Source organism: Eumetopias jubatus, unplaced genomic scaffold, assembly GCF_037043125.1.
Source record: "Eumetopias jubatus isolate StellerSeaLion01/CBP00866 unplaced genomic scaffold, mEumJub1_p1.0 scaffold_2, whole genome shotgun sequence".
NCBI classification, from domain to species: Eukaryota; Metazoa; Chordata; class Mammalia; order Carnivora; family Otariidae; genus Eumetopias; species Eumetopias jubatus.
Genome location: NW_028274808.1, coordinates 51,784,244 through 51,803,730, shown reverse-complemented (window position 1 = coordinate 51,803,730; position 19,487 = coordinate 51,784,244). Strand labels below are relative to the sequence as shown.

The following is a 19,487-nucleotide window of genomic DNA, read 5'->3' as shown; positions in this document are numbered from 1 at the left end:
GGCAGGGGGCCCGTTCGGAGCCGGCAGCAGAGGGGACAGCACTGGGCTGGGGCCGCAGCCCTGCCAGTCCCATCCTGCCCCTGCCCCTCCAGCCCCTCCTCCCGCAGCCCTGCTCCAGTGCCCTCAGGGAGGCCCATTCTTCCCAGGACAGCCAGGCAGCCACATGGCCCTGCTGTTTTCCCCGGGAAGCCCTGGGGCCCCTTCCACACAGACCCCAGGGCCCAAAGCAGGGCTCCCAGCCCGCTCCGGGGGCATCGCTGGTGTGATGGGTAGAATGCAAATTACCGAATCAGAAAACTGGATTTCAGGCCCCAGTCACCTGAGGCACGGGGCGCTAGAAGCTTGCCCAAAATAACCCAGCTGGGAAGCGGCAGAGCTCGGGCCCACAAGGACCCACTGGCACACCCCAAGCCCCCCGCGTCTGCCTCCCTCACGGCCGGACCCCCCGCCCCGATCCTTCAGACCCTATCTGCCCAGCATCCAGTCCTCACGGCGCCTTTCTCTCCGCAGGTTCTTTCGGAGCACGGCTATGGCCTGATCACGACCGACATCCGGGAGGGCCAAACCTTCTACTACGCGGAGGAGTACCACCAGCAGTACCTGAGCAAGAACCCCGACGGGTACTGCGGCCTCGGGGGCACCGGAGTGTCCTGTCTGCTGTGTGCTATGGTCCAAAAATTTAAATGTGGGAGCCCTGGCCTCCAGTGTGGCTGTATTTGGTGATGGGGCCCAATAAGTAAGTAAGCTAGTAATTACAATAATAAAGAAGTGATTAAGGTTAAATGAGGTCATAAAGGGTGAGGCCTTGATGCTGTAGGGTTAGTGTTTTTATAAGAAGCCAGAGTGTGTGCTCCTGCTCTCTCTCTCTGAATCCCTCCTTCCATGAACACTCCCTGTGGAAGGCCATGTGAGGACACGTTGAAAAGTTGGCCATATGCAAAAGCCTGGAAGAGGGAGGGCCCTCACCAGGAACTGAAAAATCTGGCACCTTGATCTCAGACTTCCAGCCTCCAGAACTGTGAAAATAAATTTCTGTTGCGTAAACCACCCAGTCTGTGGCATTTTGTTATGGCAGCCTGAGCAGACCAAGACAGTATTTAAGAATGATTTTCCTGCACAACGTTGGCCCTTGAAGTCACAGCAAAAAGGCTTTCAACAAACTGGGCATTTCTTTAATGGTTCACATCAGTGGCTTTCTGAAGAGCACAAAGTGTTAAGGCATTTTTTTTTAAGTTTGATTTATGAGGTATAATTTATATTTATTTAGTAAATTCACCTTTTTAAGGTGTACGGTATTATGAATCCTGACAAATACAAATGGCTGTGTAACCACCACCACAATCTAGATATAGAAGCTCCCCACCCTCCCAAAATAAGTTCCCCTTGTCCCTTGGTAACCCGTCCCCTTCTCCAAATCCCGGTCCCTAGCAACAACTGACATGTTCTCTGTGCCTGTTGTTTGTCTTTTCCAGAATGCCATCTAAATGGCATCATACAGAGTGCAGTTGCTTGTGTCTGGCTTCTTCAACTTAGCATAATGCATCTGTGATTCATGTTGCTGCATGTATCTATAGTTTTTCTTTTTTACTGCTGAATAGTGGTGATGCTGTCTGGGCCACAGTTTGTTTATCCATTCACCAGATGATGGACATGTAGGGTGTTACCAGTTTTTAGCGATTATGAATAAAGCCACTATAACCATTGTGAGATTTTAGTGTGGACACATGTCTTCATACAGTGGTGTTTTGATAAAGGTGTGAATTCATCTACTGATGTGCTGGGAGATTTGGGGATTCTTTGGGGTCTGAGTGAAAATAATGCATATGCTGTGTTTTCTTGTTCTGGACTCTGAGGCCAGCCATGGAAACGAGGTGGTTAAGCTAAGCAGGATTGTGGGTGACACTGGGAATTCTTTATCTCTGCCCTGTTCGACCTCATATGAACATGCTCTCCAGTACCCCAAAAGATACAAACACTTATAGCTTCAATGAAACTCAACTTCATGCTGTTTTCCAAAGAACAGTGGTGAGGAAGCTTTCTCTCCCATTTCAGGCCCCCTCCTGGCATAGAAAAATATGAGCTAAGTGGATGAATTCTGATACTTTGCTTACAGCTATGAGAAGTATGGTAAATGCTTGTTGTGTGAAAAGTCTATACCCAATAACATGAACTAATTTCCTAATATTTCATCTGCCTTTTGCTTATTCTGACAGGATATTTCCAAGAGTTTTAAAGATAAATTTTAAAGCCTCAAGACAGCCAGGGAAAGAAAAATGCCCATAGTCATTTCCCCTGAAATGGAAATCCGTTATGTATAGAATTTTGGAGAATGTTTACATCTACAGCTCCTTGCCAATCTTTAGTAATAACCCTTGCTCCCCACATACCTGTCACATGCATGGCGATTTCTCATGAGAATTATTCAGTGGCTGCATAGTAGGGAAAACTGTTCAGATTTGAGCTTTATTCAATAAACTGACCTCTGTCTCCTGCTCAAACTTGTACATTATTTCAGCTCAATATTTTAGTGGACCATTTGAAATTGCCAATATTAAGACAATATTGGAGCTACTAAAACAGCAATTATATATGGTTTAATTTAAAAGTTCCTGTAGGGGGCGCCTGGGTGGCACAGTTTGGTAAGCTGACTTTTGGTCTCTGCACAGGCAGTGATCTCAGCGTGGTGATATCAGGGTCCTGAAATCAAGCCCTGCGTTGGGCTCTGCACTCAGCGTGGAGTCTGCTTGGGATTCTCTCTCCCTCTCCCTCTGCCCCTCCTGCTCATGCTCTCTCTATATATAAAATAAATAGATAAATCTTGGGGTGCCTGGGTGGTTCAGTCAGTTAAGCATCTGCTTTTGGCTCAGGTCATGATCCCAAGGTCCTGGGATCAAGCCCCACATCAGGCTCCTTGCTCAGTGGGAAGACTGCTTCTCCCTCTCCCTCTGCTCCTCTCCCCCTGCTCCTCTCCCCCTGCCACCTCAAGTAAATAAATAAAATCTTTTTTTCCAGAATATTTTATTTTTTTATTTTTATTTGTTTTTATGTTAGTTACCATACAGTACTTCATCTTTAAAAAAATAAAAAATAAAGAGATAAATCTTTAAAAAAAATAAAGTTCCTATAGTTCCTGTACACTTTGGTATTTTTGCACATGTTTTCCGCCCATCTAGAATGCCATCATTAGTTTCCTAGGACTGCCATAACAAAGTACCACAAACTGGGTAGTTTAGAACAACAGAAATTTATTGTTTGGAGTTCTGGAGGCCAGAAGTCCAAAATCAAGGTGTCAAGAAGTCATGCTCCCTTGAAAGCACTAGGGAGGGATCTTTTCCAGGTCTCTCTCGTAGATTTGGGCAGTTCCTTGGCTTGTGGCAGCCTAACTCTAATCTTCACATGGCATTCTCCCTCTGTGTGTGTGTGTATATCCAAATTTTCCCTTCTTATAAGGACACCAGTGATATTGAATTAGGGGCCAACCCTGCTCCAGGAAGACCTCATCTTAACTAATTGTATCTACAACATCCTTATTTCCAAATAAGGTCACAATCTGAAGTACTAGGGTTTTGGACTTCAAAAGATGAATTTGGAAGGACACCATTCAATCCACAACAAAAGCCTCTCTGTCTTTCCCTAATACCCTTTCTCTTTGTAGACTGACTCAGCCCAGACAGAGCTTATTTCCCCTAGAGAATCTTCTCCAATAGCCTCTTTCTGCCACCTACCACCTAAACATGCTCCTCCTAGACTGGATCGGGTACCTCTCTACAGTTCACAGTGATACGCTTACTCCACTGTATTGTTGATGTCTTTGGTCACGTTTCTCTCCCAGATGGATATGAGCTTCTAGGAGACAGAGAACAAATATTGTTCATCTTTGCATCATCCCACAAGCCTGGCATGTAGAAAGTGCTGCATAAAATGCCAGCTAACCTAGTGAACAAATGGATGAACTGCATCAACGAAAGCCACCCTGCATGGAGCTGTACTTCATGTGTGTCGTGTTTTAGACAGTGCTGATCAATGTACCTTCCTTTGCCGGAGCCTGTAGAGATGCAATTAGTAGAGAGAAGACATTAGTAGAGATGATATTAGCAGAGAATTAAAATCATGGGCTTGGTATTTGCCAGGTCCTGTTCTAGGATACACACATTATCTCATTAATCCTCCCAACAATATAATGATGTATTATTGTTATCTCCATTGTACAGATGAGTAATCTGAGGCTCAAAGTTCAGTAGCTCCCCAAAGATCCCCTTGGTGATGTGAGTTTTCTTCTTTAGGAGTCCGAGGCTATCCTCACTCTGCCGTATCACCTGAGCTGTTTGGACCAGAAGCTTCGGATCCTTTCTCCTGGGGAGTGGCTTCAGCTCTTTTGTCCTGATGCATTAGAGAATCTGAGATGCCTCGACTTACAGGATCCCAACTGGTGTGGAGACCTCTTACTCTCTTGCCTCTGGCCCCCAGTTCCACATCCCAAAAGATTGGCTCATGGAAATCATCAGGTCCTGGGTGCAGGATGCCACTTGGTTGCCTTGTCTGGACCATGACTGTTTCACCCAGTGCCCCATTGTGACCTTGATTGTCAGGCTTTCAGATAGTAGACACAGAGAGCAAAACCAGACTTGGTCCCTCTGAATTGAATCTGCACAGTCTCACCTGAAGGCTTTCCATTGACTTGAGTAAAGACCAGGGCCAATGAAAGGATGGAAAGATGGAAGAGTGGTACTTCTGCTGCCCATCACCCTGCTGCTGCTCTGGGCACACAGCTCCCTAGCACGTAGGTGTCTCGTGGTTTTCTTGTGTCTGTGCCTGACTGGGGCCCTTGCTCTTTGGGGTGCAGGAGGATCACCTGGGGAACTTGTTCAAAAGGTCAAGTTCTAGGATGCTGATTCCACAGTTCTGAGTGGGATCCAGGGAACTGCACTTTTAATAAGCCCCTTAAGTGAATCTCATGCAGGGGGCACCTGGACCAGACTTTCAGATCATTTCTCCCACAACACCTTCAACTTTAAAGTTACATGCCGAGTGTGTGTTTGTGTGTGTGTGTGTGTGTGTGTGTGTGTGTGTATTTTATGCCTATGTTAGGTCCCAGAATTTTTCATAGTGAATGGCTGATATAAGAAAACCCTTTGAGAGGGGTAACCAGCCATCAAGCTGGAGATGCAACTAGCCATATTCCTGCAGCTTTAAGGCCATGAGTAAGGCTGCTTTCTCTTGGAAAACATTCTGAAGGATCACGTGGAGCCTTACTGGCCTAATGAAAACAGTAACATGATATATAACATGATATAACTATAATAAAGGCAGTGTATTAATAGCTACTATGGATTCTCCCTGGGTCCTGAGACTTTCTGGAAATGTGTGTTATGTTCAGTCAGTTGTTGGTTGACAAATATTATAAACATCTACCATGGACCAGGAGTTGTTTTAGGAGTCAGTTTATAACAGAGAATGACATATTCGTTTCCTAATCTCATGCAGTTTTACTATCTAATGAGGGGAAGGATGTATTAAACATATAATATGAGTAAATAAGTTAATTTAAGTTCCTATTAATTGATATAAAGCACGAAAATAGGCTTATATGATGGAAGGCCTATAGGTGGTTGTTGAGACTCTACTAGTAGGTGGTCTCAGGAAGGCTTTCAGGAAACCTCAGGCAGGCTTTGAGATCCATCTGATAAGAAGGAGACATATTTCCAAGCAGATGTGACAGCAAGTGCAAAGGCCCTGAGCAGTGAGTGAGCTCAGTATGTTTTGGAGGCACACAGACTGGTATTGCTGGAACAGAATGAATGGGAAGGGGACACTGAAGAGAGATGGGCTCAGAGGGGCCAGTGGGGCCCAGATCATGCTGAACCTCATAAAGGCACAGTAAGGATTTTGGATTTTATTCTGGTTACAATGGGAAGCCATCAGAGAGTCTAAACAGGAGAGTGAGAAATGAGAGGTACTTGAGGAAGAGAAACTGGCTGCTGCAGAGGATAGTGTGCAGGGACAAGAGTGAGTGAGCATGAAGGGATCATGGCCTGGATGGGTTTAGAGCAGGAGGCATGGAGGGAAGGGGTTGGTTTCTGGATATCTTTTGGTAATGCTGACTATACTGGCTGATGCATTGGACACCAGCAGACAGAGAAGAGGAGCAGTCAAGGATAACTCCCAGATGATATTCTCGCCTAAGCCAACAGATACATATAGGTACCATTTACTGAACTGTGGACAACTTATAGGAAGGAAGATTTGGACTGGGGTCAGGTAAGTTGATAGTTCCATTGGGCCACATTAAATTTGAGGTGCCTCTTAGACATTCTTGTGAGATATTGAGTAGGGCAGTTGGTTAAGAGTTGAGGGCTGAGTGGAGAGGTCTGAGAGGTCAAATGTGAGATCTTCTGTATAAAGATGATATTCGAAGTTATGGCTGGAAGGAGATACCCTAGCTAAAATGCAAAAAGAGAGAAGCGGTCTGAGGACTGAGACTTGGGTTTTAGAAGGGCAGAAGGATTCAGCAGAAGAGCATAAGTATGGCCATTGATGTAGAAAGACAACTAGGAAGTACATTCTCCCACTAAAATTTTGCCCAGAAATGACCCCAGATTTCACCAAGGGTCTTGGGCAAAACCCAGACGCCTTTCTCCTTGTTCCAGACTAAAGTGAAGCCAAATGCCATCCCCCTAAATCAATGTTACATGAAATGTTCATTAACACAGCATGTGTTAATACTTATATTTGCGTTAAAGATGGGGACACTGAAGCTTAGAGATGTTAAATCACTGGCTCCAAGTCACACAACCAGCAAACAATGCAGCCAACTCAGAACTTCTGACCCCAAACCCCACCTTCTTCCCTCTTTACCAGGTGCCCTGCCACACAGGACAGAGCCAGGAAATTTTCATGCTAAGACCACAGTGCCTTCTGCACACTTGAGTTCTGTCTCTGCAGTCATTCTTCTCTTTCTCCCATAGTCACCACCATATTAGTAGAATCTTTAGGGAGAAAGAATATTTTTCTGAGACACCTGGATAGTATGGGCAAAGAGAAACCACTTTGGACTAAAAAGCTGAAATGAGACCTTCCTATCTTAATCTGCTTGGTCACATCCCTGGGTCTGGATCAATCAGTCACTTGGGAAAAATCTAGAGTCTGAAGTTATTTCATTCAGGTGGGACTTGCAAAGGGATATCTCTGCCCACCCCCCCACCCCGTGGAATTTTGCTCTGTGGTGCTGATGGACCCAAAAATTCATTTCGTTCTCTATCTACAGAAAATAGAGCCCTTTGAGCTCCCAGGGACTCTCTTAAAATTCACAACCACAGGTCTTCTATTTTTCAAGTCAATCCCAATTCTATGTAATTTTCAATAAAGTTGAGCCATTAGCATATGAAAATATGAAAAAATTACCGTACTTGTATGAGACTTTTCATGTAAATACATGGACATTTCAGTATGCGTGATGATTGGCAGCCTGACATCAATACCAAAAAAGCATTTAAAATGTTGGAATTGAAATCATATACCTCTTAAGGAAAAATTAAGAATAAGGAAGCTAAAATATATATTTTATATATAAGAATTTGAATAAAGATGACATTTTACATTAATGTAATTCAAGTAAAAATATTTCCCCCTCACCATTTTGAACTGTAAAAGTACAGTGTTTTAGAACGGAAAAGAACCTTAGAGAAAATTTAATTAAATCCTCTAATTTTTTAAAGTTTTTATTTAAATTCCAGTTAATATACAATATAATATTAACTTCAGGTGTACAATATAAGTGATTCAGCACTTCCATACAACACCTGGTGCTCATCACAAGTGCACTCCTTGAGAAAACTAAAGACTCTACAGGTAGCCTGTTCCACTAGAGAGAATTCCACAAAGAATATACAAATATTTAATACAAATAATATACAATTGGGTTCCCAGGGACTCTCTTAAACTTCACGTGCATGGGTCTCAGATTGTCTAGGTCAGCCTCAATTCTGTGCAAATGCCAACAAAGTAGAATATAACTATATGGCAGAATTTTTATACTTCTGTAAGATTTTTCATACCACCCTGCAGTTTCTACCCGCTGATGGTGGACCTGAACAACCCTGATGTCTCATCTTTAAGAAAATCCTGCAAGAGTCTGAAGGCCTGAGTCTTCTTTCCTTTCGTGTTTCTTAAAAGGTTTCTTATGTTGGCCACTCATCTCTGAATAGACTCCATTTTTTAATGTCATTCTTACCCGTGTGGCTCTAGACTGACAACCATTCAAATGCTGCCGTCTATGAGGCAGAGAGCTTACCAGTGATGTCATGTTGTCAGCATTTTATGGTTGATATTTTCATATGAAAACTTCCAACCTCCCTTCACAATCTAGAGTTTTGGATCTATTATTTTTCTACCTGGAGTTGCAAGTCTATTTGTTATTGAGTTTGATATTGATGGTTCATGCCCAGGATTCAGATCTGGCCAGATAATTTTCTATCTCAATTCTGTAATCTGTAATAGTAGTTCTTGCTCAGTTTCATGTCATGCATTATTGTGTACCTTTTCCCCAAGTTTAAGATGACTTTTTACCCATTTAAATTTTAAAGGTATCTATTAGCACTAGCCTGGTTTGGTATCCTACTGCCAATCCAACACCCCCAGACCTTCAGCAAAAACTACTGATAGATCATAGTCCCTTTTTCTGTTGAGCTTAGATGCACCTTTGGACCTGTTTTACATAGAGGACTGCTGATAGCCACTGCCCCCCAATCAGACTTAGTTCTCCAGGTGAAATCTTTTCTCTACCTCACTCCAGAATTGCAGGTACACACAGATTTGAAGATCAATGCTTTGGATATAATGTCTCAATCTGTTTGATGTTAACCTTAGAGAGCAATCATCAAATCACATACCATCATTTTAGCCAAATAAGATTCTCAAAGAATTGAGCAGAGGCTTTGTTGAAATATAGACATACCATGAAAGCTATGGGCAAAAAGAATAGATAATTAGACTTCAGAACCAGACACACCTGACTGAAAAATCCCTGTCTGTCTCATACAAGCTAAATAATCATGGGCAATCACATGACGTCTCAGAGATTATTTCTTCATCTATAAAATGGGAATAATAATAAAACATATCTTAGAGGTTTGCTGGGAATATTAAATATCTCACATGCACAATGCAGAAGCTGACTCATAGTAGGTGCTCAAAAAGTAGTAGTTACTATGTCGTAAAAGACTGATATATTAGGAATTTTTAACTATGAATCTAATCTGACTCCCAATCATCAGTAATTTTGTTTAAACTTTCATAAATTATTATTTTATTTAAGTATTTAGAAAATTTCCCAGAGATCCAACTTGCTTTATTGTATATTAATTCTAAGATTTCCTTGTTGGCCCTGAAAACTCAACATTTCCATCGGAGATTGGGGTGCAGGGTCCTTGCTGTGTGTGGTGTTCCACTGGGAATGCCAAAACATCTCCTTTGACAGGAGCAATGTGGGTGAAGCAAATATTCCTGGGCACCAGCTCCTTATTCTCTCTTTGCATCTTCAAATGAAATGACACCTCTATGGGCCACTTACTGTCCCCCTGCCCAAGGCTTTCTGATTTAGGAACTCAAAGGACAGCCGACTCTGTAGGTATGAACTAAGGTCCCTCAATTCCTGATAACCTGTACAGGTCATTAGTAGGTCAAGGATTTTACCACTGATATTAAGACCTTTACTTCCCACCCCGTCCAACCATCCAACCATCCATCCATCCATTCATTTATTCATAAGTATGTATTGGGTTTCCACCATGTACTAGTCTCTAAGATAATGGGAATATGAAAATTAGCAAAGCATGCAACATGCCTTCTGCCTTCATAGAGATTAGAATTTAATGGAGGAAATAGACTTCAGCAGTTTCACAAATACATAATTTCTGTTGTTAGTGTTCTGAGTGGAAGGTAGGTGTCAGAAAAGAAAGTTATACTGAGGGTAGGTTATGTAATCCTGAAAGGCAAGGAAGATTTCTAAAAGAACTTTATAATTGAGCTAAAATGTGAAGGATACACAAGAACTAAACAGGCAAAGAGGGGCAAGACAGATGAGGGAGGAGCCTGTCTTTCTGGCAGAGGCATGGGGAAAAGTTCTGAGATAGGAAAGAGCAAGGTACTTCTGGGGAGCTGAAGGGCCAGGAAAATTGGAGGAGAGACACCCAAAGGCAGAGATAAGCAGTAGCAGTGCCGGTGATTGGCAGTGGTTGTGGTAAAATGTGGTAATAATGAGTGGTGTGATGGGGGTGACATGATAAGGACATGTGGTGGTGAGGTTGTATGTTATGTTGTATGGTGGCAAGGTTGTGTGGTTGTGAGGTTGTGTGCTGTGGTGACCTGTGATATGGGGACATGTGGTGGGGATATGTAGTGGTAGGGTTGTGTGGTGGCGGGGTTGTATGCCTATGGTGATATCTGGTGATGGTAACAGGGATGGTCGTGATGTGTGGTATGGAGATGGTTTGAATAGACATACCTTTCATATTATACTTGTCTGTGGAAATTTTTGAATGTCATTGTCTTTTCTCCCCATGCATAAACATGGTTAACAGTTAGAAGGCCTAGTGGTAATGAAAACAGACTCTGGAACCAGATTGCCTAGGTTCAAATCTTAGCTCAGTTGTATATTAGCTTTTGGGTCTTGGCCAGATGTCCTAAGCTTTAAACTTACTTTTTGGCTCACCTTTAAACTGGGGCAATAATAATTTCAGTTATCTCATGGAGTTTACGTGAGAATTAAATTGTTTTATGCAAAACAAAATGGTGCCTGGCAAGTAGTAAGCACTCAACATTTTAGATTTTATGATATTTATTTTTCTCATTACTCAAATGACATTTGAAAGACACCAAAAGATCTCAAAACAATCCTATCACATAGGAAATGCCAAAAGTTTTATTCCTTTTAAGGTGCAATTGGAATGCCTAGAATTAAATTAAGTGAAAAACGGTGCCACTAATCACAATAGGAAATGCAGGAGAGCGAGCAATCAGTTAGGAAGGGAGGGGCTGATCACTTTCCCTTTGCCTGTAGAATTTCTGATGTTTGTGTCATCCAGGTATAGAAGTTGAAAATATGAGTACAGAGCTAAAAAGGATTTTATGGTCCATGTAAAGACACCATACCATGGTCCTATTTCAAATAAATGAATACTCCCATTTGGGCTTCCTTACTGAGAGGCAATAACAAGATCCAGCTCCAGGGTTTGTGGTTGTGTCTCCTTCCCACAAGCCCTCAGAGAGAGACCCTTCTAAAAAGCAAAGCTATGGTGAAGGAAGGAGTCATTGTTCCCCCAAAAGCACAATATACAATTTTGATGCCTTTCATAGGCACTAGGAAGCATCATTCTTGTTTGATGGATCTCCCACCTGGTGTTAACCTGGCTAAGCCATTGCTATCTATGTGCTGGGGAGGCAAGAAGAAGGGGGCACTGTATTTAAGTTTCTTTCAAGCCAACCAACCTTGACCGTTGGGCTCTGGTTCTCTTGTCCCTCTTCCTTCTTTTTGCTTTTAGTGACATGTGGCCAAAGAAAAAGTAGCAAACCTGAGAAATCAGAAACTTTGGGAATCATAGGCGGGGAACCTGCAGACCTTACAGATTTTCCATGGCAGGTGAGTATTCTTTACTACGGGAAACATCTCTGTGGAGGATCAATCCTCAGCATGTGGTGGATTTTAACTGCAGCCCATTGCTTCATAAACAGAAGTAGGTAAGTATTCCAAACAGATTTTTTTTTTTAACCAATGTGGTAGAATATTTGTCCTTACATGCTTATTATTCTCCTGGAAACTCCACCCAGGTTTGTCAGTCACCAAATGAAATACCAGGAGGTTAACTATATGCCTGTGTGACTGAATACCAGACTTTGCAGGTGGTATAGACGCTGTTCTCCTCCTAGGATGTTTTACATCTTATTTCATGGGACCCAAATGGCAGAACAAGTATCCTTTGGACTTCTCAGCATCTTGCCAAGTGCATGTGGTCCTGGTCCAAACCTTTGGAAAGTACTTCCCTAAGTATTTGCTATTACTTGGGGTGAAAGTAAGCTGACACTCAGAGTCAGACTCCTAGAAGGGATTGGGACCCCAGGGCAGGGCAGCAGACCTGGTTGCATGACAGAAGTTCCTGAGGTGCTATCTTAGCTCAAGTCCATACATCAGTATTTTTGAGAAACTTCCCAGGTGTTTCTTAGTAGCTAGTCCACCTCTTCTTGCAAATCAATATCAAGTCCCTCAGTGACATGTGCATAGCATGACTTTCAGACATCTATTAATAAAATTTACAAGTGAATTTGCCCACAAGGCCATCAAGGCAAAAGCTGGTTGGCAACAGGGCAAGACTGGAACTCCGGTCTGTCTTTTTCTGCCCAGTCAGGGCCCAAGTGCATGGTCCCAGATGCCTCCATCCCTCCAGCTCTCAGGATCACAGTCTCACACTGGTGGAATTATTTTCTCTTAAGGCCCACATTTTTAACCCTTCCGCCACTTACCTTTTTTTCTCCTCCTTTTGTTTTTACATAAGATCTGGCTTGGAGATTATACATAGTGAAAGAAGCATTGGCACCAAGAACTCAAAGAGGATGAAAGTGGACAAGCTAATTACTCACCCTTATTTTGACAGCTGGTTCTTGGATAATGACATTGCTTTGCTCTTGCTCAAATCTCCTTTTAAGTTGGACGCCCAGAAAGTACCCATCTGCCTTTCAGAGGTCACTGACATAGACAGATGGCGAAACTGCTGGGTGACTGGATGGGGTATTACCAGTGAGTTACTATGGCCCAACCCAGTGGGGGATGGCAACCTGGTTGATGTTTACAATGAGAAAGTAAACTCTGGAGGCTCTGCTAGCTCTGGGAAGTCTACCTGGTGGGTTTGGAAACTTCCAGTTCTCATTTAAAGATCCACGATGAACCTTAATCTCAGTCCACATGTGAGTCATTCTTCCTTGGCCTTCTTGGGCTCCTGTAGCAAATTTTATGTCCACATTATAGAACACAAACCCTAACAGGGCCTCAGTGATAACCCAGGAAGAAGTGTTCAGAGTCCAAGGGTGACTTGGAGGAATTTTGAGGGACATGTTGATGGGCAAAGGGGTGGCAAAAGGGACTGGGCTCCAGGAAGTCCACACTAATGTCAGCAGAGCAGCTCTGTTCCAATTGATGGGGTCAGTTCTTCTCCCCTATAACAAAGGGCTTGGTGGCCCAAATATTTGAAAACCACTGATCCAGGCCAAGGAGAAAGGGATAAACTGAATATAAATTTGTCCTTATAGAGTCAACCTGTAACCTGCACCCACCACTTTGCCCGACCAACTCATAAAATGGTGAAATTTTGTCATTTTTCTCGGTAAATGTGTCTTACTCCAAAATCTAAAGAACAGAAAAAAAAATTCCAGTCAGTGCCATTCTTCTAAGTAGGCACACAAATGACAATACATTGATTCCTACCTGGTCCCAAAGCTCAGAGCTGTTTTAGAATTCCTCATGGGGAATTACCCTTGAAGGCTTTTCGTGAACTCCAAAAAAGGCCACCTTCTTAATTTAGAGTTCCTCTTGTGTCAGTCAGCACATATTTATTGATCCCCTTCCAGGCAGTGTTCTGGGCTCTGAGAATTCAGCAATACACACAAAGGGAAATATCCTCATCTGCGGAGAATAAACATTCTAGGTGTTAGGTTCACCTCTTAGATAGACATTGAATTACTCAAAGGCTCTGACATGATTCAAATCCATCTTTATGAGCCATGGGCCCCAGGACAGAACTTGCAGAACTTGTCATCATGGGTTTTCTTTACTTTCTTATGGATTTAAATGAAATACCTTTTTGGGACCGTAGAGTTGACACCTTCTGCAGAGTGAGAAGGCTACACTTAGGCTGAGATCCAATAGAGACCCAGTTGTGGGGAGCTCTGGATTCAAAGAGGATGGGCTTGAGAGTCTCCTGAACACCTCTCCATCCTGTCCTCACTAAGTCCAAGTTTGGGTAGTTCTCTGAGCCATATGGTAGTTCCTTTGTCATTGAGGCAAAAAGACATGATGGGGAGTGGGTGCTTCACCTCAACCCAAAGGGATCACTTTGAGCTCAGGGGGTCCTCTCCCTATCTGCTTCTTCTTTGGGTCAGTTCCTATGCAAAGTACAAGTCAACAGCTGAACAAAGTCAACATCAACTTGGTCAAACGGGAAATGTGCTCCTCTGTTATGCCTGTGCTCACCAAGAACATGTTGTGTGCTGGGAACACTCAAGAAGGGAAGGACTCCTGCCAGGTAATGGAGCTTGTCCCTTGCTTAGAGAGGGACTGCCACAGAGGGCTGGTCAATATTTCCAGGATAATTGCTCCCCTCTTCCCCCTCTGGATAAGTTTCCTAAAGCTACTGTAACAAATTATCACAAACAGGGTGGATTCAAACAACAGAAATGTATTCTCTTATAGTTCTGGAGTCTGAATCAAGGCATTGGTAGGGCCATGCTCTCTTTGGAGGTTCTAGGGGAGGATACCTCCTGGACTTTTCCTGCTTCTGGTAGTTTCCAGCAATCGGTGGCATTACTTAGCTTGTAGATGAATCACTCCACTTTCTGCCCACATCTTCACATGGACTTCTCCCCTGTATGTGTGTCTCCTATTTTCTCTTCTTATAAGGATTTCAGTTGTTGGATTAGGACCCACCCTAATCCAGTAGGACTTCATTTAACTTAACTAAATACATTTGCAAAAGTCCTATTTCCAACTAAGCTCACATTCTGAGGTTCCAGGTAGACTTGAATTTGAGAGGGATGCTATTCAGCCCAGTACAGATGCTCTGTAACCAAAGGGAGACTGTGTGGGATAATGGTTAGGGGTGCAGTTTCCTTTAGCTTCCCTCTTAGCTCCTCTACTTATGGACTGTGAATTCCCTCTATGCTTGTGCTTTTTCAAATTTCCCCATCTGTAAAATGGGAATATTAAGAGTTCCTACCTTCTAGGACTATTGTGAAAATTAAGTGAGTCAATGCATAAAACAGCACAGAGCAGAGGATGGTCATAGTAAATTCTATAAATATAATTTTCTCCATCACCATCTTTTATACCTGTTCAGTGCTTAATAAAGTACAAACCACTTCCACAAATACACAAAAGGGTTGCAAACTAGCCCTAGGAAGCAGGCTTATTTCAGATGAGGAAACTGAGGATCAGGGAAGCCGACAGAGGACATGCTGGCAAGTTAAACTACAGACCCAGAATTCTAATGTCTTCTGAGATTGGAGCCATCTTTTGGGTTCCGGTAGAAACAGGGGCTCCAAATCCATCAGCCCAGCCTGGTCATGCCCAGACTTGGCTAGTGCAACAGCCACAGAAATGCCAGGAACTACTATTGAGTACAGACTTGCCAGATAGCAGGGCAGTACAGGGCTTCACAGCTGTCGTTTCCTTCCATCCACACAGTATTGCAGGAAAGGTAGTTATTATCACCAGCATCAAAGCCAAACACTAAATGCTGAAGAAAAATTTCACATTCTCCCAGATAAATTCTCCCCCTGGAGTATGAACCAAGATCTGGGGCTTCAGAAATAGAAGATCTTAACTGTACTGCTGTTCTGCCTGACATCCTTCACATAGATCCCCTCACCCCACAGAAGAAATTGTAATTCTTCATTTTATTTTATTTTTTAATTTTATTTTATTATGTTATGTTAGTCACCATACAATACATCATTAGTTTTTGATGTAGTGATCCACGATCCATTGTTTTTGTATAACACCCAGTGCTCCATGCAGTACGTGTCCTCCTTATTACCCATCACCAGGCTAACCCATCCCCCCACCGCCCTCCCCTCTAGAACCCTCAGTTTGTTTCTCAGAGTCCATAGTCTCTCATGGTTCATCTCTCCCTACGATTACCCTCCCTTCATTTTTCCCTTCCTTCCCCTAATGTCCTCCATGCTATTCCTTATGTGCCACAAGTAAGTGAAACCATGTGATAATTGTCTTTCTGTGCTTGACTGATTTCACTTAGCATCGTCTCCTCCAGTCCCATCCATGTTGATGTAAAAGTTGGGTATTCATCCTTTCTGATGGCTGAGTAATATTCCATTGTATATATGGACCACATCTTCTTTATCCATTCATCTGTTGAAGGGCATCTCGGCTCTTTCCACAGTTTGGCTATTTCGGACATTGCTGCTACGAACATTGGGGTGCATATGGCCCTTCTTTTCACTACATCTGTGTCTTTGGGGTAAATACCCAGGAGTGCAATTCCTGGGTCATAGGGTAGCTCTATTTTTAATTTTTTGAGGCACCTCCACACTGCTTTCCAAAGTGGCTTTACCAACTTGCATTCGCATCAACAGTATAAGAGGGGTTTCCCTTTCTCCACAACCTCTCCAACATTTGTTGTTTCTTGCCTTGTCCACTTTTGCCATTCTAACTGGTGTAAGGTGGTATCTCAATGTGGTTTTGATTTGAATTTCCCTGATGGCTAATGATGATGAACATTTTTTCATATGTCTATTAGTCATTTGTATGTCTTCTTTGGAGAAGTGTCTGTTCATGTCTTCTGCCCATTTTTTGACTTGATTATTTGTTTTTCGGGTGTTGAGTTTGAGATGTTCTTTATAGATCTTGGATACAGAATGGGAGAAGATATTTGCAAATGACACTACAGATAAAGGGCTGGTATCTAATTCTTCATTTTAAAGAAAGGTCAGGGGACTTTCCAATGACCTCAAGGAATCTGGTAAAGAACAGTTTGGTTCAAAGTTAGTTGATGGGCACAACGATTTGTTTATGATAACAATCTGGTTTAGAAAAAAATCAAATAAACCCATATCCTGTTTGCTTTGTTTTATTTGTTTTAGATTTGGGTTTTTGGCATATTATTGAATGGTGCTTCTTTTCAACTTTTTTGTGTGTCACTTAATATTTTCAAAAATAAATCTTTGGTAAGCTGTGAAAAAATATGTACCACCTGATCCTATTTCTGTAAAATAACAATGATGTATTCATATTTGCATACTCAAGGCTGTGGACAATTTTATTTGACTAAGGGGTTGCCTCTGCATGGCTAGAATTATAAATGTTGTTTATTTCGTTTATTTATTTGAGTACGTGGTAGGGAAAATTCAAATGTTATAGATGGATATACAGTGAAAAGGAAGTTTACCTCTCACACTTGTCGTCCTTTTCACTCCCCAGAGAAACCATTTTTATCATGTTACCTTATCTTTCCTGAAATATTCTTTTCATATACAATCATATGTGTGTTTATATATAAATTTACTTATTTATATAATTATGGGTATTCTGCATGTTCTTTTTCCATATCTGAGATTTCTAATTTTCTTTGATGAAGATACATAATTTTTAATAGAATTATTAAGTCACAGAGATGAAAAGTATAGCATATGGAATATAGCGAATAGTGTTGTAATAACATTGCATGGTGACAGAGAGGAACAACACTTATGGCATTGTATAATACATAGAATCATCAAATCACCATGTGTGCACCTGAAACTAATATAACATTGTATGTCAACTATACTTAAATAATAAAAGTGTAAAATAAAGAAATAGCCCCCAAATTTGGGGGCATTGAAAGATTGTGTGTTCCTCAATTTTCTTGTCAATGATGTCCATTCCCCTTATTTGTGCTTAAAAAGCATCTTTTTCATGATGCTTTAAAATTTGTAAAGTGTTTCAAATTTAATGTTTTAAACCACAACATAACATTTTGACTCACTTTTTGTACCTTTTGCATCTTGTATATATCAGTTTGTGCACTTACTGTATTCAACCGATTACCTATTATGAGGCATAGTGGATTTTTGTTTTTGTTTTTTACTTTTTGCTATTATGAACAATATAGAAAGACTAAATTGGTTGGCTGAAAATAGATTTAAAGAGGCAGTGAGAAAATTGTAAGAATTCTGAAAAACAATGAAAAGTGCTTAGAGGCAAAATGGATTACAAAACCACTTCTTGGTACATCAAAATGAACCCATGCAACTAGATGATAATGATTTTGATGGATGTTCATTTTTTTAATCAAACTGTCATTCACTGCCATTGCTTTTGACCGAATGGTTTGCCACTTTGTCTGACAGTCATGGGGCTGGGAGTATAGTCATGTAGTTGGAGAACCTAATCAACTGTCCTCTCATCAAAAGACACTATAAATGCTTTTTGCCTTGTGCCAGTTGCCCACACCTCAATAGGCTATAGAAGGAATTTGCTATTGTCCCTTCCACTCCCAAACAACTTTTCTCTCCTAGGGTGACAGTGGGGGGCCTCTGGTTTGCCAGAAAAAAGACAACCAAAGCATATGGTACCAGGTGGGCATTGTCAGCTGGGGAGAGGGCTGTGGCCGGAAGAAAAAGCCTGGAGTGTATACGAAGGTGTCTAATTATCTGTTATGGATTAACATGGAGACCACGCTGTCAGGAAGGCCCTACATGCATGAGCCAGACTCTGGGTACAGTTTGCTTCAATCACCCTGGGCCATCTTGTTACTGTATTTTGTGATACTTCTATTACCTCTGTGATTAAAAACTGTAGCGCCTCAAAACCAAGCATCCTCGGTTTTTGGAGTAAGGTTAAAGGTGGGGTGCAAGGGATTCTCATAGTTTTAGTTGTGCCTGAAATAGTCATATACCCATAGGAGTGCTTATGATACACCTGCGACCTACTACACAGCCAATTGTTCCCTTGGAACTTGGAGGCAGGCTACCAATTTCAGCTTGAGGCCTCTCCAGAGGTGGGGATGGAGTACCTCTGCTTGCGGAGGGGCATGCCAAGGATCTCTGAAACAGAAATCCTATTCTTTTCCCTCCTATAAACAGATATCCTTCCACAAATTCTTTCATTTTCCAAAGGAGTAGACAGTTCCCCATTGTGGGGGGGAGGAGTCTTGAAATAACATTCCAACTTTTCTCTCTCCCCTCATTTGTAGCTAATCCCTGAGACCTACAGATTTTGTCTTCAGAAAGATACTTTTCTTCACCTTCTTCTGCTTCCATAGCTATCACCGGGTCGAGAGCCCCATTAAATACTGTTTTGGGCTCTCAGAGATCATGTGGAACAATGCTATGATTCAGGATTAGGAAATCATTGAAGTAGAAACGTCCTAGAGATTAGATGGGAAAGAAACACATAGCTAAATGGGTTATAGTAGTCAAGGCACCTTTGCATGCAAACATCAGAAACAACCTGAAGCAAAAAGAAAATGATAAATATATTGGGGTAGCACAAAATCAAAGGAATTACTTTTCTAGTAAATGGCTGTCTAAAAGTTTGACAGTCCAAGACTACATTTTGGACCATCTGAAAGAGTGGATGGACCCTCCATCCTTCATCCAATCACCCACGAGCATAATTTTTCCAACCAGACAAGAGGTAATAAGTGGCATTCTTTTCTGAGGCAACTCAGCACATTTTTGAGGAGAGAGGGAGAAGCCATACTCAAAAAGATGGGTGTTTTTATATG

The 19,487-nt window shown here is 42.0% G+C and overlaps 1 protein-coding gene across 1 annotated transcript; it reads left to right on the top strand.

The window, feature by feature from the left end:
- The first annotated feature begins 4,698 nt into the window (after positions 1-4,698).
- Positions 4,699-18,546, top strand: LOC148164832 (serine protease 52-like). Its single transcript, XM_088019424.1, has 5 exons — positions 4,699-4,780; positions 11,538-11,733; positions 12,546-12,787; positions 14,146-14,288; positions 18,277-18,546. Exons 1-5 carry the CDS (start codon positions 4,699-4,701, stop codon positions 18,544-18,546), a joined length of 933 nt encoding a protein of 310 aa, XP_087875550.1.
- The last annotated feature ends 941 nt before the right edge of the window (positions 18,547-19,487 follow it).